At 33.1% G+C, this 22,671-nt stretch overlaps 2 protein-coding genes across 20 annotated transcripts; both read left to right on the forward strand.

The window, feature by feature from the left end:
- Window positions 1-9,679: 9,679 nt before the first annotated feature.
- LOC107427736 (receptor-like protein Cf-9 homolog) lies at window positions 9,680-21,724 on the forward strand. Of its 19 annotated transcripts, none has more exons than XM_060820474.1 (15): window positions 9,680-12,553; window positions 12,812-13,259; window positions 13,387-13,447; window positions 14,323-14,703; window positions 14,883-15,035; window positions 15,441-15,655; window positions 15,738-16,791; window positions 16,918-16,986; window positions 17,896-18,589; window positions 18,973-19,336; window positions 19,460-19,622; window positions 20,159-20,384; window positions 20,866-21,024; window positions 21,177-21,265; window positions 21,477-21,724. In XM_060820474.1, the coding sequence occupies exons 1-2, from the start codon at window positions 10,024-10,026 to the stop codon at window positions 13,153-13,155; spliced, it is 2,874 nt and encodes a 957-aa protein (XP_060676457.1). In that variant the 5' UTR covers window positions 9,680-10,023; the 3' UTR covers window positions 13,156-13,259; window positions 13,387-13,447; window positions 14,323-14,703; window positions 14,883-15,035; window positions 15,441-15,655; window positions 15,738-16,791; window positions 16,918-16,986; window positions 17,896-18,589; window positions 18,973-19,336; window positions 19,460-19,622; window positions 20,159-20,384; window positions 20,866-21,024; window positions 21,177-21,265; window positions 21,477-21,724. The 19 variants fall into 19 exon arrangements, with proteins under 19 accessions (XP_060676457.1, XP_060676440.1, XP_060676446.1 ...); XM_060820457.1 differs by having other exon boundaries at window positions 9,683-13,259; window positions 17,896-18,262; window positions 18,440-18,589; XM_060820463.1 differs by having other exon boundaries at window positions 9,683-13,259; window positions 17,896-18,262; window positions 18,445-18,589.
- LOC132799431 (uncharacterized) lies at window positions 17,996-21,572 on the forward strand. The gene is made up of 9 exons (XM_060811251.1): window positions 17,996-18,149; window positions 18,205-18,262; window positions 18,445-18,589; window positions 18,973-19,064; window positions 19,265-19,336; window positions 19,460-19,622; window positions 20,159-20,207; window positions 21,177-21,265; window positions 21,477-21,572. The coding sequence occupies exons 1-9, from the start codon at window positions 17,996-17,998 to the stop codon at window positions 21,570-21,572; spliced, it is 918 nt and encodes a 305-aa protein (XP_060667234.1).
- Window positions 21,725-22,671: the final 947 nt, after the last annotated feature.

Here is a 22,671-nt window from a genome sequence, read left to right on the forward strand (position 1 = left end):
AACGACATCTACCTTTAAAAGAATTGTTACAAACTTAACCAATCTCAGAGTCCTTTCTCTGTTCGAAGTTGATATGTCTTATGTTGAACCTATTTTTTTGATGAATTTGTCATCTTCTTTGACATCTCTACTGCCTTTTTCTTGTTGATTGCAAGGGAATTTACCGAATAACATTTTCCACCTACCAAAACTTGAACTGCTTTACTTAGGTGAAAATGAGAACCTTACAGATTTTTTGCCTAAATATATAATAATTGGAGCAGTTCACTCAGGGAATTTAGACTTTCTGGCACAACATTCTTAATAGATGTACCTTGTCTAACTAGACATTTGAAGTCTTTGGAAGCGTTGTATCTCAAAAGCTGCACTTTCATAGGATCATATCCTATACTGCTTACTTAACCTTACGCAGACCATTTATATGGATCTCTCCTAAAACAACATTGGTAGCCAGTTCCCATGGTCATCTCTGAATTATCTAGAACATGCAACTCATTTACGTCTTGCAGGCAACAATTTTACAGGTCAGCTTCCACCAATTTCATAGTCATAATTCACACAAATTTTCATTTTCACCTCATTCTCCAAAAAAATAAATTTCTTGGTCCTGTTTCATGGCACTCAGAATTTCTTGACTTATCTGATAACTTGCTCAATGGACCAATACCTCATTGGTTATATTCTTTGCTGTCATTAAGCCTTGAATATAACCAATTCACTGATCACATCCACAAATTCCAAACAACTTCTTTCTTGGAACTTGGTCTAAGTATTAACGAACTACATGGATCCATTCCACTTTCAATCTTTCAGCAGTTGAATTTGCAGTCATTAGGTATTTCATCAAATTTTCTAATTGGTGTTGTACATATTGATTCTTCACCTAATAAACTTTTGTCAACATCAATAACTCATTAGCCAATCATGGGATTTTGCAGCATTTAGGACATTTAAACTTTTCACACAATCAAATTCAAGGAAATGTTCTGAAATGGCTATGGAATGTGGGTAGGGATTCTTTGACTTCTCTTGAACTTTTTGATAATATTTTGACAAATATCGACCGAATTCCACGGGAAAACTAGCAAATTCTTGATATCCACCCCATGCCAATCTCCTTCAAGGGCATCTTCCAATACCACCACCTTCCAAAGCAGTCTTTTTTGCATCACAAAATCAACAGAGTGGAGAGGTACAGTTACTGATTGTAATCTTAGATCCTTTGAAGTTCTTAATTTGGCTGCTAATTATAGTGTGAATGAGAAACTTCCTCAGTGCATTGGAAGTCTTGGTGGCAATCTTTCGGTTTTGGACATGAAGATGATTAAGTTTCATGGAACAAATTCCTACAACATTGTTTCCAAACAAAAATTCATTGAGGAATGTACACTTCAATGGAAATCAACTGGAAGGCTTATTGCCGCAATCTTTGCTCAATTGTAAGAAGTTGGAAATGTTACACATTGGAAACAATAAGATAAGTGGTACTTTCCTTCATTAGTTGGAATCTCTTCTAATGCTATAGGTTCTTATTTTGAGATCAAACAAATTTTATGGTTCTTGAACTAATCCCATGGTTGGATTTCCTTTATAATTGATGGCATGACCTTTAGTTTTCCTTCCTTCTGTTTGGGTTTTGAGAGGAGCAAGGGATAGAGATGATGGTATGAATGCTTTCATTAACAGAAGTTTTCATTCTCAGATTTCCTACCTATCCACCTTGGACTTATTCATATTATGAGGCTTTTTGAAGCTCTTATTTGATATAATAGAAGAATTTTGAGGAGTTTTGGTTAGCTTGTATTGTGTGCATAGTGTGGTAAAGCTCAAGTATATTAAATTTGCAGCAAAAAAATTTGATGGTGCCGTATTTGAAATCTAAGTCAATCTGTTATATTTTGGAAAATGAATGTCACATAGTCATCTACATTGGTGGGTGAAATTCATTTTAAGAAGACTGTGGTATTACACAAATCTCTGATCAATCATTTAATTTCATATATACAGGTATTGAAAATTTTTCTAGTTTTTTCTTACATTTATATTTATATTGTTACGGAATTGGGAGAAAAACAAATAGCAACGGAAACAAAGAAAGCGAAGAACAAACACACAGTTTACGTGGAAACCCTTGACGGGAAAAACCACGGGCAGGGAGAAGCAAATCCAATATCGAAAGATTTGTACAAGGTGAGCCAAATTTCAAGATACCCTAAAAACCCCAATTACGGCCGAACAAAAAATACAGATATATATATAGTACAAAAGAAACCCTAAAATTGAACAGGTCCCCCGCACCCCCATCGGGCTCAGTGGTGGGCTACGGTCTCGGGCCTATCGGCCCGAGACCTCCGCTTCCACCACAGAGCCCCAAATTTTTCTCCAAAATTTAGTTTCACCAAATGGGTCGCACCGCGAGCTTTTTGGGTCAGGTCAACAAGAATTCGGGTCACAAACTCTAACATATATATATATATATATCTATATAGATTCTATATCTATAAATAGATATACTGGTCCAGTATGGTAAGGCTCAGGTATATTAAATTTGTAGCAAAAAAATTTGATGGTGACGTATTTGAAATATAAGTCAATCTATTGTATTTTGGGAGATGAATGTCACATAGCCATCTACATTGATGGGTGAAATTCATCTTAAAAAGACTGTATTACATAGGTCTTGGATCAATCATTTAATTTCATACATACAAGTACTGAAAATTTTTCTAGTTTTTTCTTACATTATATATATATATATATATAGATTCTATATCTATAAATAGATATACTGGTTTAGTCATCACTTTGTGAGTAACATATCTATATCTATATCTATCTATACATAGATATACTGGTGTGTATAACAAAACCAGAGCAATTTACTCGTCTAGTCATGACTCCATGAGTAATTTGTGGTGAATCCTTGTCCACTTATAGAAAGGAAATACAATGTAGTGGGATTCGAGAATTTTATTAGTTTTGTATTGCAAAACTAAAGTCATACAACATAAGCTGTGTTGATCAAATTCTTTGTTCGTTAAAATGGTTTTTCTATGTAACTTGTTATGTTGGTTAGTTCACTTTTTTGCAGCATCCAAGGGCTCTCTAGAGTGTTGCTAATATATTGAGTCTGTATGTTCATATCAATCTACTCTCCACATTCAAAAGCAAGATATCATTTTAAACATTTTGGTGTCTAAATATTTACTAGAATGTTACATTTAGTTGATGTGAGAAACAAATGGTGTTGGAATCATATCAACCTCAGTTCAGTCTGCAGCTCAGCCCTATTCCAGAATCACTCATCAGAGGAACCTGAATATCACTCGTATATATATATATATATATATATAAGCCTACCCTCATACTCCACAAATTCTATACAAACAGATTTATCACTTACCATCTTTTAAAGCACAAATAAAAGCAAAGAAAGAGGAAATGTAAGGTATGCATTACAGAATATTTTCTTCTGTTTACATTTTTTGCACACTTGTCATTTTGTTTGGTGAAATTATAATATACTTTAAATCCTCACATTTGAGTTTTGTTGCAATTCACCCCTATTTGTTGGTCAAAAGTGTGTTTTAAGTGTCAGTCAATCCTTGATATATATTTGTTAATCCTCATATACGTATAAAACACACATTCTATTGTCTGATTCTCACTTTTAGGCAACTTGGCTGACATTGGTGAAGTGTAATTGGAGGAAGTCAATTATAGACTTCTCGTCCCTGCCAATCAAAAGACATTTGGAAATCAACTTTGCAAAAGACTAAAAGACTTTTATATAATTGGTTTATAACACGCATATAATGTTATAAAATATTATTGGCGTATGTAAGTGGTGCTAAAGATCTCTTCAGCAAATACATCTGTCAATTCTATAAACTAGTCAAGTTAGCTACTTTAAAATTGATTAATTTGTTGAATAGACCACCTGATTACTGACACTTGGAAAATGCAAAATGCAAAAAGAAATCGTTAAAAGTCTTGCCTAATATTCACGCTTTAGAGGAAGACTGCAAATGACCAAATGCTTTAGACGAATATCACATAGCCATCTGGATTTGTGGGGTGAAATTCATCTTAAGAAGACTATGGTATCGTATCAATCACTCAATTTCATACATATAGGTACTGAAAATTCTTCTAATTTTTTCGTGCATTATATATATGTTCATATATCTATATAGATTCTATATCTATAAATAGATATACTGGCCTAGTCATGATTCCGTGAGTAATATATCTATATCTATATCTATCTATACATAGATATACTAGTGTATATAACAAAACCAGAGAAATTTACCCGTCTAGTCATGACTCCATGGGTAACTTGTGGTGAATCCTTATCCACTTATAGGAGGAAAATACAATGTAAAGGGATTAGAGAATTTTATTAGTTTTATATTGCCAAAGTAAAGTCATACAACATAAGCCGTGTTGATCAAATTCTTTGTTCATTAAAATGGTTTTTCTATGTAATTTGTCATGTTGGGTAGTTCACTTTTTTGGAGCCCGCAAGGGCTCTCTGGAGTGTTGCTAATATATTGAGGCTGTATGTTCATATCAATTTACTCTTCACATTCAAAAGCAAGATATCATCTTAAACATATTTGTATCTAAATATTTACTAGAATGTTACATTCAGTTGAGCAATGTTTGATGTGAGAAACAAATGGTGTTAGAACCATATCAACCTCAGTTCAGTCAGCAGCTCAGCCATATTCCAGAATCACTCATCATAGGATCCTGAATATCACTTATATATATATATATATGTATGTATACATATATATATATATATATATATATAAGCCTACCATCATACTCCGCAAATTCTATACAAACAGATTTATTATTTACCATCTTTTAAAACAGAAATAAACCCAAAGAAAGAGGAAATATAAGGTATACATTACAGAATATTTTCTTCTGTTTACATTTTTTGCACACTTGTCATTTTGTTTGGTGAAATTATAATATACTTTCAGTCCTCATATTTCAGTTTTGTTGCAATTCATCCGGATTTGTTTGTCAAAAGAGTGTTTTTTAAGTCTTAGTCAATCCTTGATATATATATATATATTTTTTTTTAAAATAATGTTTTCTTGTCCTCATATACATACAAACACACATTCTATTGTCTGATTCACACTTTTAGGCAACTTGACTGACGTTGTTGAAGGGTAATTGGAGGAAGTCAATTATAGACGTCTCGTCTCTGCCAATCAGTAGACAATTGGAAATCAACTTTGCAAAAGACTAAAAGACTTTTATATAATTGGTGTATAACACGCATATATTGTTATAAAATATTATTGGTGTATGTAGTGGTGCTAAAGATGTCTTCAGCAAAAACATCTGTCAATTCTATATATTAGTCAAGTTAGCTTCTTTAAAATTGATTAATTTGTTGAATAGACCACCTGATTACTGACACTTGGAAATGCAAAAAGAAATCTTTAAAAGTCTTGCCTAATATTCACGCTTTAGACGAAGACTGTAAATTACCAAACGCTTTAGACGAAAGCTCATTGTAGAAGTCTCTCTAATGGTCAATCAAAAGTTCCCTAGCTTGCGTTATTAACTTGAACAACTTCCTATGATATAACGATATACATGCACTAGATTCATTTTGTTTGGCAAATGAAAAATGATTGTATAGTATAATATTATTTCGGTGACATGACTTATATAGGAGTTCACAAATTCTTTTTAATTTTCATTTTAAATTGAAGTTTTTATTTGTGATTCCGTTTACCATTACATATACAAATAAGATTAGATTCCCGATTGGCTTGTTTTTATTAATATCAAATCAAGTCATATTATCAATAATCACTCAAAAAAATAAGTCATATTATCTTAAAAAAATTAACAGATTAATAATTAAATTTAAGATAAACATATTTGACATATCTATCTATATATATATATATAGCATATACAAACGAAAATGGGATTATAATAAAATGTATGTGAAATACATTTCATAACGTGGTATAAGGTTTAATGAACCATCTATTTTGGAATTTTGACCATACGTAATGTTAAGAATGACCATAGTTAATTAATGAAGCAGTAAAAAAAAAAAAAAAAAAAGGGAAAATAAAAGTTAGAAAAGTCATATGGAAAATGGATCCCTTAGAAAGGGACATCAAAGGGTTCTTGTAGAAATTTGGTATGTTAATTAATAAAAAGGGAAAGCAGATTTCTTGTTTCTTACTCCACAAGCATGGACACAGAACTCACACAGGTTATACTGACATTTGTTTTTTAAATTTAAGCAAAGATTACACCGACTTGCATTCTTATAAATAAATATTTCCAGCGTTAGAGTAATTAATTAAGCCTGGTATTCCTGGGTTCTTAAGGCATTAATCTCGGTATACATTCTATAAATAAATATATTGATCATGGGTTGGTTTTCTAGGCTTTATATGGTCCTCTTCCTCTTTATTTCTTCCTGTATCTTCATCGATATGATCTCTATCCTCCTCAATTTCCTAATTGCTTTCAGTTGTGTCACATCCACGAGAGCAATGTTATGGTCCGATTATCCTCACACACATATTGTGGTCCTCCTTAGACAGTATCTTGGAGGAGGATAGAGATAAATATATAGAAAATTATTTTACAAAAAAAAAGTAGATAAACAAATTTTTTTTTCCGCACTAAAGAATAGATATTATTTTTACTTTTTTTTTTTACATTTTTACAAAAGAAAGAATAAAGATTTGTTTCATACGTACTCAAATTTTTAAATTTTTTTTCCCACCAGCTTTTAATTTAATCAGTTTATTAAAAAAAATAAAAGTCTGATGGCATTATAATCAGGATTTAAAAGTTGATACCAGAGATTATTGGCATAGGCCATCTTTATCTTTTAGTTTGTTACATTTTTTATGTTTCCAACCAGTCAAATTGTAAATAATCACATAGGATATACAATTTCTTTTTATTATTATTTATATTTATTTATTTGCGTATTGGATAGACATAAGCTCAAATTTGTCAAGTGGTCACTACAAGTCAAACCATGCTTCACAAAAGCATGAGTAGCCCTGTTTCCATGGACTTTAATTAGTTGTATGGCTCTTTCTTTATCAAAAATTTTCCATATGGGTGGCCTCTATAATTGAGTAATGTTTACTCTTTGAAACGTGAAACCAAGGGTGTTGGAAGCAGTTCAACCTCAGTTGAGCTGAATATCATTTCAGTCAGCTCAACCATATTCCAGCCACATTATTCATGTTTTAATCCTATAACGTATATATTTACCAATTTCCACCAATATTGGAAGTTGGATCAATAGCTCACTAATTGCTTCAATATTGCTAAGGTGGGGATTGTTAATTGAGTAAAGCGAAATCAATCGTAATCTTATAGAGTGAAATTAACCCAAAAATTTGTTGTATAACCCTTTGTTTGGTGTTTTTTGTAATCCCTTTTTTTTTTATTCAGGACATTAAACATACATAAATATATAATACTATTATGACAAGAAAAACAAATGTTTATCATAATTGATAAGACTTATTTTATAAATGGTTTGAAATAGTTTTCAGTTTAGTATTTTTTTTTTTCCCCTACAATCTTCTTGTAGATTTTTATTTTTTTTTATTTTTTTATTTTTTAACTTTGTAGTTAGACGAAAAACCTAACTATGTACCATAGGAAACATAATCCAATCCTATTCAACTAAGGTAAAAACTTAATTTGAAGGGGGAAAAAAATAAAAGAAACCAAAAAACATAAGCGTTAATCAAATAATAACAAAAACTAGGTGGCATTATTAGTTGATTATGAAGTCCAGCAATACCGTCAAATTGGGGCAACTTTGACTATAGCAGTTGGTCAATTAAAGGTAACAAAACAGTAACATACTGATCAGGACACATGGAAATGGACTTTGCGGAGACGAAATATACTTGTATATATATAACCTGAATTGACTCGTAGGTTTTCATAGTTATCTTCCAAATTGCATTGATTTCTTATCATGTTATATATTAATTAGATTTTTGGACCATATGATAACTGACACATGGAAAAATGGAATAATACTCTGTTTGTATGAACAAAATATAAACATGAATGTCACTCAGTTATAATTGCTATAGGCAGATATAACTGGGCAAAGCCTATCATAGTATGTACATACAAGCCAACCATTGCAAAATTGGTATAAGTCCATTGAAGTTGGCTGTTTTCTACTAATCAGGACACAATAGGAAAGCAACTTTGCAAAACACTAAAGACTTATATATATATATATATATATATATATAATTGGTGCAAAGTATTCATTCATGCATATACGTTTGAGACTTGGCAATAGGAAGACCTACTTGGCTTCTTGACTCTATCTAGGATGAGGTATATGTTCTTCTGGTCATTTAGTTTGTTGATTAGATTATCAATAACCAACCAGATTATTGACACTTGGAAAATGGAAAAAATGAATCATTTGAAGTCCTGCATAATGTAACACCAAATGACCAAATGCTTTAGATGAAGACACATTGTAGATGTCTCCCTAGTTAGTAGTAGAGTTGGTTTAGCTTGCATTATCGAGCAAGCTAGTATTAGTATAAATAAACTAGTGCAGATAAGAGAATTTTTCATTTACTTTTGAAATCAAGCTTAAAGTGACACACATTATGGTCCATTTATAATAATTTAGAGGGTTTTACTTCAATGGTACATACTACGGGCATATATCAATAACTGTTTCAGTATCTACTATAACACTCCACTAATTCAGTGTAAACAACACTCTTATTCACCATCTTTAAGACGCGCAGAGGAATAGAAAATATAGGGTAAATTACAAAATATAGTCTCCCCTATTTTACATTTTTTCACATCAGTCATTTTGTTTGTGGATATTATAATTTTATCTCCTTATATTTCAATTTTGTTGCAATTCATTCCCATATGTTATCCAAAAATGTTTTTACGAAATTTTTTTCAAAATAACACTTTCTAACTTATTCTTGTATACAAACAAATACATTTTTACTATTTTATTGTCCATGTTTTCTTAGTTTATTTTTTTAATCTTTTAATCTTTTCTTTCCTTATTTACTATCCAAAAATTATTTATATATATATCCCTTCATTAAACCCATCTGTTACTCCAGTTTTTGATCAAGTTAACTAATAATTCAAAATTACTTGATTTGTTAATTAGATTATGGACTATTTGAATACTGACATATGGAAAACGAAAAAGAGAAAAAAAAAAAAAAAGAAGCAAAAAAAAAAAAAAAAAAAAAAAAGGAATCATTAAAAGTCTAGCATAATGCACACCAAATAATGATCAAAACATTTTCGATGACGGGGATGACAACGGCACATAGTGAATATATATATATATATATATATATACACACACACAATTAAACATAGGCAGTAGATTCATTTTCCAGTAAAAAAAAAAAAAAAAAAAAAGGTATATTTTGTTCACATGATAATGTTATACATGTAAGTTTTATGAACCATCTATTAATTATAATGAAGTTGTCTGACTATCACTGTAATGGTCATAACTTGTTATTTGGTGAATTAATTTCTCAAGCCATATTCATTCCAATAAAGCAGTCTTAGGAAAAGAATAAATTGAAAAGTCAAAAAGTAATTTGGAAAATTGGTCACCCATAGAAAGAGATATCAAAAAAGTTGTCGCAGAAATATGGAAACCAGATTGCTTGTTTCTCATTTACATGCATCGACATACAAGTCATACGGTTACATTTTATTTTTTTGGTAGTTTCGCAGCATTTGCTGCACTGCCACTTGAACTGGGGCAGGGAGCGGGCAGAAGCATGGACTTGGTCAAACCGGCTACAACTGCACCCAAGTCATATGGTTACATAGACTTGCATTCTTATAAATGCCCACATATTTCCGATGTCAGAGTATTAATTAATGTTTAAGCCCACTATTCCTTATTCCTAGGTCCTAGGTACTAAAAGCATTATTTCTCAACAACACTTGTGAGTAATAATAATGATCATGGGTTGGTTTTCATGGCTTTATTATATGCTCCTCTTCTTTTTTATTTCTTCCTCTGTTTCTTCTTCATCAATACCTCTATCCTCTGCTCCTCCTCCGTTTTCTTCCTTTCCATCGTGTCACATTGACGACAGCAAAGCTTTGCTCCAATTCAAGAACTCATTTTCCATTGATTATGCCTCTGTTGATTTTTGTGATAGGAAATACAATGTTCGTGATCCAAAGACAATCTCGTGGGAGAGTGGCACAGATTGTTGTGGATGGAGCGGAGTCACCTGTAATAACATAACAGGTCATGTGATCGGCCTCGATCTTACTTGCGGCATGCTTCGGGGAATTATTCATTCCAACAGCAGCCTTTTCCTCCTTCGCCATCTCCAGACTCTAATCCTCTCATCAGACAATGATTTCAGAGGCTCCACCATTCCCCCTGAATTTGGTACGTTTACAGATTTGTTGCACCTTGAAATCGATTATGCTAATTTTGCAGGGGATATACCACTCGAAATATCTTACCTATCTAAGCTTCAAACACTTGAAGTTTATGATGGAAATCAACAACTGAGACTAAACACATCTACCTTTAAAAGAATTGTCACAAACCTAACCAACCTCCAAAACCTCACTTTGTCTTTTGTTGATATGTCTCGTGTTGATCTTGCTTCTTTGATGAATTTGTCATCTTCTTTGAAATCTCTTCGGCTTTGGCATTGTGGCTTACAAGGGAATTCACCCAATACCATTTTCCACCTACCGAAACTCGAAATCCTTTACTTAGATGATAATGAAAATCTCACCGGTTCTCTACCTAAATATAACTGGAGCAGTTCACTCAGGGAATTGAGTCTTTCTTATACAAATTTCTCAATAGATATACCTGATCTAACTAGAAATTTGAAGTCATTGGATGGATTGTACCTTAGCAACTGCACATTCAAGGGATCATATCCTGTTTTGTTCGGTAACCTTACACAACTTATTTCCATAGACCTCTCCTACAATAATATCAGTGGCCAGATCCCATGGTCGTCTTTTAATCTAGAGCGCCTCACTTTTTTAAGTCTTGCAAGTAACAATTTTATAGGTGAGCTTCCTAAAATTGATAGTTATAATTCTACCCAAATTTCTCTCTCACCTCATTCTTCAAAAAACAAATCACTCGGTCCTGTTCCATGGAATTTAGAATCGCTTTCCTTATCTAATAACTTCCTAAATGGAACAATTCCAAATTGGTTATTTGCTCTTCCATCTTTACAGTATTTAGACCTTGGGAATAACGAATTCACTGGCCACATTCCGAAATTCGAGACAACTTCTTTGACTTCCCTTTATTTAAATAATAACAAACTAAATGGTTCCATTCCAATATCAATCTTTCAGCTAGTGAATCTCACTGGGTTAGATCTTTCATCCTATTCATTAAGTGGTTTTCCACAAATAGATCTTTCATTAAATACACTTTCGTCATTCAGTTCTATCTCCTCCAAACACTCGGCCAACCACAGCATTTTGCCTAATTTAGGATTTCTAAGACTTTCGTACAATAAAATTCAAGGAAATGTTCCTAAATGGCTATTCAACGTGGGTAGAGATTCTTTGACTTGGCTTGATCTTTCATACAATTTTCTGACAAATATAGAGCGAATTCCATGGAAAAACTTGCAACTTCTTGATCTTAGCTCCAACTTCCTTGACGGACATCTTCTGCCAGGCATTGGAAATTTACGATATCTAAGTCTTTCACACAACCAAATTCGAGGCAATATTCCCAAATGGATGTGGAATGCGGGTACAGATTATTTGCATTATCTTAATCTTTCTCACAACTTTCTGACACATATAGACCGAATTCCATGGAAAAAGTTGCACTATCTTGATCTTCGCTCCAACATCCTTCATGGACATCTTCCAATTCCACCACCATCCATTGAAGTCTTTTCTATATCACACAATCAACTGATTGGAGAGGTACCTTCACTGATTTGCAACCTTAGTTCCCTTAAAGTTCTTGATTTGGCTAATAATAGTTTGACTGGGAAACTTCCTCCATGTATGGGAAATTTAAGTGGCAATCTCTCAGTTTTGGATCTAAGAATGAATAAGTTTCAGGGGACAATTCCTACAACATTGTTTGTGAAGGAAAATTTATTAAGGAATTTGAACTTGAATGGAAATGAACTTGAAGGTTTGCTGCCGCGTTCTTTGCTCAACTGTAAGAAGTTGGAGGTTTTGGACATTGGAAACAACCAGATAAATGGTACGTTTCCCCATTGGTTGGAGTCTCTTCCAATGCTGCAGGTTCTTATTTTGAGATCCAACAAATTTTATGGCTCTATTGCTAGTCCCATGGCTCCATTTCCTTTCAAAAAGTTGCGGATACTGGACCTTGCCGACAATAAGTTCAGTGGTATATTGCCTGCAAAATATTTTGAAAGTTTGATGGCAATGATGGAAACAGATACTAGCAAGTTGGAATATATGGGAGAAATGTATTATCAAGATTCTGTATCTGTGGACATGAAAGGTATCTTTATTGAATTAGTGAAAATTCAAACTATTTTCACTACCATTGATCTTTCCAAAAATAATTTTGTGGGAGACATTCCGAAATTGCTTGGGAACCTCAAATCACTTAAAGGGCTTAACTTTTCCCATAACCAATTGACGGGTTTTATTCCTCCATCATTGGGAAATTTAAGCGGTCTTGAATGGTTAGACCTTTCTTCAAATCAGCTTGTTGGTAGGATTCCTCAACAGTTGACAGATATAACATTTCTTGCAGTATTAAACCTTTCCAACAACAGTTTGGATGGACCCATTCCACGTGGCAAGCAATTTGATACGTTCGAGAATACTTCATACGGTGGAAACTTGGGGTTATGTGGACTTCCATTGACCAAAACATGTAGCAATGATGTGGATGAGGTACAAAAAGAAGGTGATGAGGATGAGCAAACAAATGGGTTTGACATCTGGAAGATTATAGTGATTGGCTATGGATGTGGAGTGGTGGTTGGAATATCAATTGGATACATGGTGCTTTCAGATAGAAGAATTGCTCTGTTTTTTATGAAAAAGCTTGGAGGAGAACGATGGATCAGAAGGATCAGACGTTGGAAAGGTTGATGGATGATGTTCAAGCATGTTGAACATGTCATGTGAATGTGGATGTAGAATGTCATGTGGATGTGGATGTGGAACTTCTGCGTAAGGTTTCAGTCTCCTCTCTGGTAAGAACTTTTTCAAAATGGCATTTTTTTTTTATTTTTTTTTTTTTATAAATAGTTTAATCCTTATGTGCTGGTAGCTAATAATTTATACTTAAGTAGGTTTGATGTTATTTTACCTTTGGCCCAGGATACCAATTCCTTCGTCCGGGTGCATAATATGTTTAGTGCTCCATTAAGAGTGTCTCCAAGTTTGTTTTCTCTCTCCTTATTCTTCTTCTTCTTTTATTATTATTATTATTATTATTATTTACCTATGTTTGTATTTTGTTTCTCTCTTTGTGAAGACTCTAACATTATAACAAATATGGACATTGTAAAATATCGAAGTAACGTGGGAATTCATCATTTTAATTAAAGAATTTTAGAATTCACAAACCATTGCACCTAACTCTAACTCCTTGGATAATTATTCATTAAGAAGAAAAAACCTTTTTTTTTTTTTTTTTTTGGTTTATGGTCAACACAATATACAATACTGTTTTATTTAGAATTTTATATTTTTGAATGAAATGGAAATTCTGTTCCTATTTTAAATTCACATTTTAATTCTGTATGAGAATGCAATCAATTGTATATTCCCTGTACATTTTAATTCTTGACAACTACTAATTATATATAAAAAAGTAAAAGTTTTAAGTTATATTTTCTCCTAACATTATTTATAAATAAATATATCTACTTTGTTATCCAATAAAAATATATTTTAAAAAATTTTTAAATTGCACTTTAGTAAGGTTCTCTATTCTTTTTTTTTTTTTTTTTTTTTTTTTGAATATCTCTAATTCTGTTTATACAAGATTAAAGCTTTTAGCAAAAGTTTTACAAAATTGTGTTCTAGGCTCACTGACACTATAAGTTGATAACTCTAACTTTAAAATGAAACTCAAAAAGTAATAATAATAAATATAATGAAGTTATGTAATAATTTGCAAAATTATTTAAAAAAAAATATAATAATAGTAAAATATTATAAACAATAATATAGAGGAGACATTTTTATAATTGCCTACGGTCAAACGACGTTGTAGTCGCTGACTCAGTGTCTGCTTGTTTCGTTTAACAGCTACTCACACTTCTCGGAAAAAACTAAGGCTTGGAAGAACTGAAAGCAAGCAATGGCTTCAGCTTCAACGTTTTGCTCGGAGCTTAACATTCATAGAAACGGCAGCGTTTTAACTTTTAGAATTCAGTTCTCTAGCTCCGCGGCCTACCAATCAGGCTTCTCCTGAAAATCATTTCCGTTGTCAATCCAGAAAGCTCCACAGTATTGGACCAGTCCATTTCCACGACCCGGTTCGAATCCGATTATCCGCATCGCATTTGCATCACACTTTCGATGTCTTCATCAATGGGTTAACCCTTGCCCAGCCGTTCTTGATGGGCTCCGACCTATCCGTGGCTGTGGTCGACAAAGCCGTGCCTTGTTCTGGTGCCACTGGTGCTGGTGCGTATGTTCTACTCGATTTCTTTGTTTGGTTGCTAAGAAAATGTAGTGAAAAAAAAAGGGAAAATTAGAACATAGTGAGTTTAATGATGGGTCTTCTTCTCTTGGTTAAGTTTGAATGTCTAGAGGAAAGTTTTCTCCTTTTGTGGTTTGTCATTTTGAGGTGGTTGTGATTCTAGGGCAGGGATACTTATGGATGGTACATAAAACTCCTGGCAGACATATTTGGGATTTGGTAATCAGAAATGGCAGGCTTGGGATGATGTTGGCTGAGCGTCTACGTGAACAGGGCCTGGATCCTCTTCAACATTTGGGTTGGAATAATAATAAAGGTATCCCACAAAACTTTTACTTCTTTGGCTTATTTTCTCTTATTCATTACATTGTTTTGATAAAGATTAAAGAGTTTGCTTATTTTGGCTTAAAACATCCAAAAGTTCATCAAACAATATTAAGTTAATAGTGGGTTGCGGAAGAAGTGCCCAGATGAGTAGACTAATAGAAGATTATATTTGTAAAATAAGTGGTGAAGGAATAAAGTTTATGCACATATGTATGAGCTTATAAATTTTTCTTATGAATGCCGTTTAAGGGCAAAAAATTAAAAAATGATGTGATTATCTAGAAGTTGTTTCTTTTTATTTAGAGGACAGTTGTGTAAAAGTTACTGTTTCTTTTTATTTAGACAATAAACTAATTGCTAAAACTTTGTTATGATATGTTTTTCTCTTCTGCAGGAAGTATCTTAATTGGTAGAAGCCATGGAGAGTTGGATGCATTGAAAGGGAGGGTGACTTTGCTAAGGCATGCTGGGTTAAGAGCAGAGTATTTGTCTGGTGGTGAATTGCTTTTAAAGGAACCTGATCTCCTGGTTGATGAAGATAGTGTGGCTGCATTTGTACCTGGTGACTGTCAATAGGATGCTCAACATGCTACTGCACATATTCAAGAGGTTCTTTTATATATATGCACACATCCATAAAAGACACAGACAGTTAAACATTTTACATAATATAGTTATGGTTCATGTGTAGGTTAACAGGCATTTTTCATCTGAAGGCAGATACGTTGAGTTCTTTTATGATCAAGTGACAAGTTTATTAAGGTTTGTTGTCATCCTTTTTGGTTGTGCTAGAAGCTGCAATGACTGGCCAAATATAAAAATGGAAATTGTGTTAAGGTTTTGATATATGCATTGTTTAAGTGACAGTTGCAGATGTTGGACCTCGCCAACAATGAGTTTTGTGGGAAATCGCCAGCAAAATATTTTGAAGTTTGATGGCAATGATGGAAACATATACCAGCAAGTTGAAATATATGGGAGAAAGTTATTACCACGATTCTGTATCTGTGGAGATGAAAGGCATCTTTATTGAACTAATGAAAATTCAAACTATTTTCACTACCGTTGATCTCTCCAAAAACAATTTGGAGGGAGGGATTACGAAATTGCTTGGGAACTTTAGATTACTCAAAGGGCTTAACTTTTCTCACAACAAATTGATGGGTTCTATTCCTCCATCATTGGGAAACTTAAGCTGTCTTGAATGGTTAGACCTTTCCTCAAATCAGCTTGTTGGTAGCATTCCTCAACGGTTTGACAGATATAACATCTCTTAAATATTAAACCTTTCAAATAATAGTTTGGATGGACCCATTCCATGTGGCAAGCAATTTGATACATTTGAGAATAATTCCTACAGTGGAAACTTGGGGCGTTGTGTGGAATTCCATTGACCAAAACATGTGGCAATGATATTGATGAGGCACAAAAAGAAGGTGATGAGGATGGGCAAACAAATGGTTTGACCTCTGGAGATTGTAGTGATGGACTATGGATGTGGAGTGGTGGTTGGAATATCAGTTGGATAAATGGTGCTTTCGGATAGAAGAATTGCTCTGTTTATGAGAAAGCTTGGTGGAGAACGATGGCTTAGAAGGATCAAATGTTGGAAATGTTGATGGATAATGACGACGGGCCACAAGGATCAGATGTTGGAAAGGTTGATGGATAATGTTCAAGTATGTTGAACATGTCATGTGGATGTGGACGTGGAACTTCTACGGAAGGTTTCAACCTCATCTCTAGTAAGAACTTTTTCAAAACCTCTTTTTTTTTTTTTTTTTTTTTTTTTTCTTAAAAATAGTTTAAACCTTATGTGCTGGTAGCTAATACTTACATAGGAGTTTAATGTTATTTCATCTTTGCCCCAGGATACCAATTCCTTTGTTTGGACGCATAATATGTTTGGCGTATTGCTGCTTCATATAGAATGTTTCCAAGTTTGTTCTCTCTCTCCTTCTTCTTCTTTTATTGTTATTATTATTATTATTATTATTATTATTAGTATTTGACTATAATTGTATTTTGTTTCTCTCTTTCTGAAGACTAACATTATAATATATATGGACAATGTAAAATGTGAAAGCAATGTGGGAAATCATTATTTTAATTAAAGAATTTTAGAATTCACAAACCATTACACCTAAATCTTAGTATAATTATTCATTAAAAAAAACGTCTTCTTTTTTTTTTTTTTTTTGGTCTGCACAATATTCAATACTATTTTCATTTAGAATTTTATATTTTTCCATGAAATTAAATTGAAAATTCTGTTCCTATTTTAAATTCATATTTTAATCCTGGTATGCAAATGCAATCAATTGTATATTCACGAACATTTTAATTCTTGACACCTACCATTCCTATTTATATAGAAACAAGCTAAAGTTTTAAGTTAGATGTTCTCCTAATATTACTTATAAATAAATATATCGACTTTGTTATCGAATAAAAATATATTTTTAAAAATTTTTAAATTGCATTTTAGTAATTCAATAAGGTTCTTTAATATATATATATATATTTATTTATTTAGTTTTTTTTTTTTTTTGGTGAATATCTCTAATCCTGGTTATAAAAATATTAAATTTTTTAGCAATAGTTTTACAAAATTGTGTTCTATGATCACCGACATTATAAGTTGATAACGCTTTAAAATGCAAAAAAAAAAAAAAAATAAATATACTGAAGTTATATTATAATTTTCAAAATTATAAAAAAAATTATTAGTAATAAAATATTTATTATTATTATAAACGATAATATAGAGGAGACATTTTTTGAATTCCCTAAAGTTGCACGACATCGTATATGTCCCTGAATCAAAATCTACTGGTTTTGTTTAACAGCTACTCCCACTTCTCGAAAGAAAAAACTGAGGCTTGGAAGAATTGAAAGCAATGGCTTCAGCCTCAATGTTTTGCTTAAAGCTTAACATTCATAGGAACGATGGCACTTAAACTCCATTGTGAACTTGCTTCTCTAACTTTGTGGCCTACCAGTCGGGCTTCCCCAGAAAATCATTTCTGTTGTCAATCTGGAAAGCTCCACAGAATCGAACAACTTCATTTCTATGGCCCTGTTCGAATCCGATATCTGCATGGTAATCACGTCACACTTTTGATGTCGTCATCATCGGGTTGACCATTGCATGGCAGTCCTTGATGGGTTGGACCTATCTGTGGCTGTGGTCGACAAAGCTGTGCCTTGTTCTGGGTGCGTATGTTCTACTTGATTTCTCTGTTTGGTTGCTAAGAAAATGTAGTGAAAAAAAAGGGGGAAAATTTGAACATAGCGAGTTTAATTTTGGGTCTTCGTCTCTTGGTGACGTTTGAATATCTAAAGGCAAGTTTTCTTCATTTGTTTGGCATTTTGAGGTGGTTGTAATTTTAGGGCAGGGATAGTTATGGATGGTACAAAAAACCCCTGGCACTCATATTTGGGATTTGGCAATCAGACGTCACAGGCTTTGGGCGATGTTGGCTGAGAGTCTACATGAACAGGGCTTGGATTCTCTTCAACATTTGGGTTGGAAGGATAAAGGTAGCCCACAAAACATTTTATTGATTACATTGTTTCGATAAAGATTACAGAGTTTGCTTATTTTTGCTTAAAATGTCCAAAAGTTCATCAAACAGTAATAAGTTAATAGTGGGTCATGGAAGAAGTGCCCAGATGAGTAGAGTAATAGAAGATTATACTTGTAGAATAAGTGGTGGAGGAGTAAAATTTATGCACATATATATGAGCTTATAAATTTTCCTTATGAATGCAGTTTAAGGGCAAAAAAGTAAAGAATGATATGGTTGTGTAGAAGTTGTTTCTTTTTATTTAGAGTATAATTGTGTGGAAGTTGTTGTTTCTTTTTATTTATAGGATAAACTAATTGTTAAAACTGTGTTATGATATGGTATTCTCTTCTGCAGGAAGCATCTGAGTTAGTAGAATTGCTACGGGATGCTGGGTTAAGAGCAGAATATCTGTTTTTATGCTGGGTTAAGAGCAGAATATCTGTCTGGTGGTGATTTGCTTTTAAAGGAACCTGATCTCCTTATTGATGAGGATAGTGGGGCTGCATTGGTACCTGGTGACTGTCAATAGGACGCTCAACGTGCTACTGCATATATTCAAGAGATTCTTATATATATGTACAGATCCATACAAAGGCACACACAGTTACACATTTTACATAGTTAATTAGTTACGGTTCATGTGTAGGTTAACAGGAATTTTTGCATCTGAAGACAGATATGTTCAGTTCTTTTATGACCCAGTGACAAGTTTATTAAGGTTTGTTGTCATCCTTTTTGGTTGTGCTAGAAGCTGTGATGACTGACCAAATATAAAAATGGAAAGTGTGTTAAGGTTTTGATATGCATTGTTTGAGTGACGATTGTTGATCCTAATTGCCAGATATCATAGCAGTGAGGAGGTCATAGCTGTTAAGGATTCCAAGCACACCTTATATAGTAAGAAGGCCATTGTTGTGGCGGCTGATTGTTGGAGTAGGTCACTGATGCATGACCTGTTTAGAGAGTCTGAAATTGTGCTGGATGCCCCTGAAAAGCCTCAAAAGGTGTGAATCTATAAGGGAATTGAAAGACTATCCATGATGAGTAGAGAAAGAAGGGATAAGCACTTGAAACTTTTGTCCAAAGTCCAACAAAGTTTTCTTTTAAATTGGGTCAAATTTCATGTGAAACTCCTTTTAAACAATTTAGGTAAAGGGTACAATGAAAGGTATAACTCATTACTGCAACTTTTTTTTGAATATTTTAATTTTACTTTTGATTTTTTCCATTGTATGAACACTTGGATAATGAACTGTTCTTTCTGGTTTCCTTGGCTTCCATCTTTTAATTTCACACTTGGATAGTGAACTGTTCTTTCTGGTTTCCTTGGCTTCCATCTTTTAATTTCCCATCCTTTTAGGCATATTTTTGTGCTTTCTGACTTATTGGTAACAAAGGGTTGAGATATATAGGGTCGTAGGACTGTGTCATCTATTAACATTGAAAGATGCCAGCATATTACGTTGAATTTTTGTGTGTTTCTTATAGCTTGGTTCGGAAAACCAGAGTAATAGCTAATTGATATTACTCTGCCTGACAGGGTCACCAGTTAGTGCTCGAGAATTTTGATTCCCTTAAAGTTAATCATGGTCAGATGGAGGCTGGATACGTCAACCATTAAACTGCCACTCTTCCCAGAATCTTGACTTCAGAAGCATTTGATAATGGGCAAATTTTGTCTATTTCAATGATAGCCACCATGGATTCAATGGGGAACCTTGTTCTTGGTATAATTTAATAGCTACCTTCTGGACAACATGATCGAGGTAAAATCTTTTTTTCTCTTTGCTAATGACCTCTGTTCTCTGCTATTAAATACATGATTTCATGTCTATAGTTTATGAAATGTACTTAACTAATTCCTTACAATAATATACTATCTCTATTCCCATATATCAATTGGTTACAAAGAATTCTGTTACATTGGCAGGAATAGAATTGTTTCCTCACCTTTTTCCGCACTTTCTCTAATGACTTGATTTATGCGATATGTTTGTTTCTAAGTTTCTTGTGTATCAGGTAACTTGACAGTGACTACCTAATGCATGCTTTCACTGGACCTAACAATTAAGCTTGAAGTGTTTTTTGGCCGAAGTGTCTGGCTTTCTGCTATAGTTTCTTCATATCATTCTTTTTAAAACTTAATGGTTGCCTTACATACTTGTTTCAGCTTCAATCCTAATTTACTCCGACATCTTTTTCTCACAGTTTATATCTCACCATATGAAAGATCATTTTTCTTTCCAGGGAGCAGCTGCCAGTTTGTTGGGTTCAACACTGAAGTGGAAGAATCCATTGCTAATAGCATATAGAATAGAGCCATGGAATTCTTTCCTTAACTAAGAGAACAACCCGTTTCAGATTTAATTAAGAACGGAAGAGTGCGAACAGGATTGCGACCTTACAGTGAGTTCTAAATCAAACTTCTTTATAACCTCATTAAAAAGAGGCAGATGTAGATTATTGGATTTCTAGGATAGATACTTTATTTGTGCCTACATTTGAAGTGTATCATTTAATGTGAAAGTAAGGAATTTCTATAATCTTTGGTGTCTCAGTGCCTGATGGAAAGCCAGTAATTGGGTTTGTGCCAGGTTTGGCAAATGTGTTTCTTGCAACCGGTCATGAAGGAGGAGGACTTTCCATGGTAATATTCTTTGTTATCTTTCCTAAGATATAAAGCAACCTAAAGTTTCTATAATAACAATATGCATAATGTTAGCTAGTTTTGCTGTTAACCTATGATTCTGTCCGTCCTATTTACTGGCCAAGCTAGAAGGGACAGTTGCTTCTCATGAGTTTACATGAATTCAGCATATGTCATAACTTTTGCTGGTTATTCTGGTCCCAATTGTTAGGCTCTGGGGACTGCTGACATGGAAGCTGATATGGTGCTGGGCAATTCGGAAAAAGTTGATTCTGCAACTTCTGCTGTTCAAGGCCGATATTGTTAATAAACAATCGAGTCTGCACATATGTAACTGCACATATAATTGTTCTATTTCGTGTAGTCATTTTCAAATATTTTCTCTGTAAATTAACAATTAAGAATAACCACAAATGCAGTCAAGTAACAAAATGAAAGTATTATTTGAGTTAACTAGAATGGATAACTTGTCTCGTTAACATAGATACATGAAATTTAGAAAATTCATTTGAATCCAATCCTTTTTTTAATGGGATTGTGTTGAACATACAAACAAAACAAGTATGAAAAGATGTCAAATGGAAATACTATAAGGAATTCCTTTTCCAGTGATACCCCCTTTGAGTTCAACATTGGGCGTATCCGGGTTCAAAAGTGTGTAAGGAGTAACAGAAGGGCCCCTTCCGTGCTTAAGATTAGGATTTCTATTCCTAATTTTAAAGGGGGCCATAAGGTGTATATTTTACCCTATGCATGGATGCTCATTGAATTTTGATCTTCGGTTTTCTCTCAGATTTTTGTTTTTTAATACATTTTTCCTATTAATGTAGAACAAGCATTGAGCACCGGCATTCGATCCACATTGTACTGAGTAAATAATCTATTTTATTTTATAGTATAAATAACTTTTTAAACTCCCAAATTGCATTTCAGCAATACCATTGGATATTAGAAACTTATGGTTAAATTATAAATGTGTTTATAGTAAGGTTTTTCAGCATGTGTTTGGCATTTGAGCCTGCTGCTGAAATAATTTCTCAGCTTGTGAAATCAAATTGTCTGTTGGTTAAAATAGCTAACACTCCATATTTAGAAAGAACAAACAAATTGAAACCTTTCAGATTTTAGTGACGTAATATTGCATGGGAGGATTAAATTTAATTGAGTAATGTTTCATTAATTGTGAAACAAAGGTGTTAAGAGGACTCTTATGTGTTATATAAGCCTAACTTTTCTGTACCAAGTAGAACCAATGCAAGTGTGATTAGTATCCCTCAAATTGCTACCTCTATTTTAGGAAAGGAATCCAATCTACACAATCTGCAATAGTCCAATATATAAATCCAATATAAATTAAATAAATATAAAAAATTCCAATGTAAATAAAATCTAAAAATGGAACGGTT

The sequence above is a fragment of the Ziziphus jujuba genome, chromosome 9 (genome assembly GCF_031755915.1).
Source record: "Ziziphus jujuba cultivar Dongzao chromosome 9, ASM3175591v1".
NCBI classification, from domain to species: Eukaryota; Viridiplantae; Streptophyta; class Magnoliopsida; order Rosales; family Rhamnaceae; genus Ziziphus; species Ziziphus jujuba.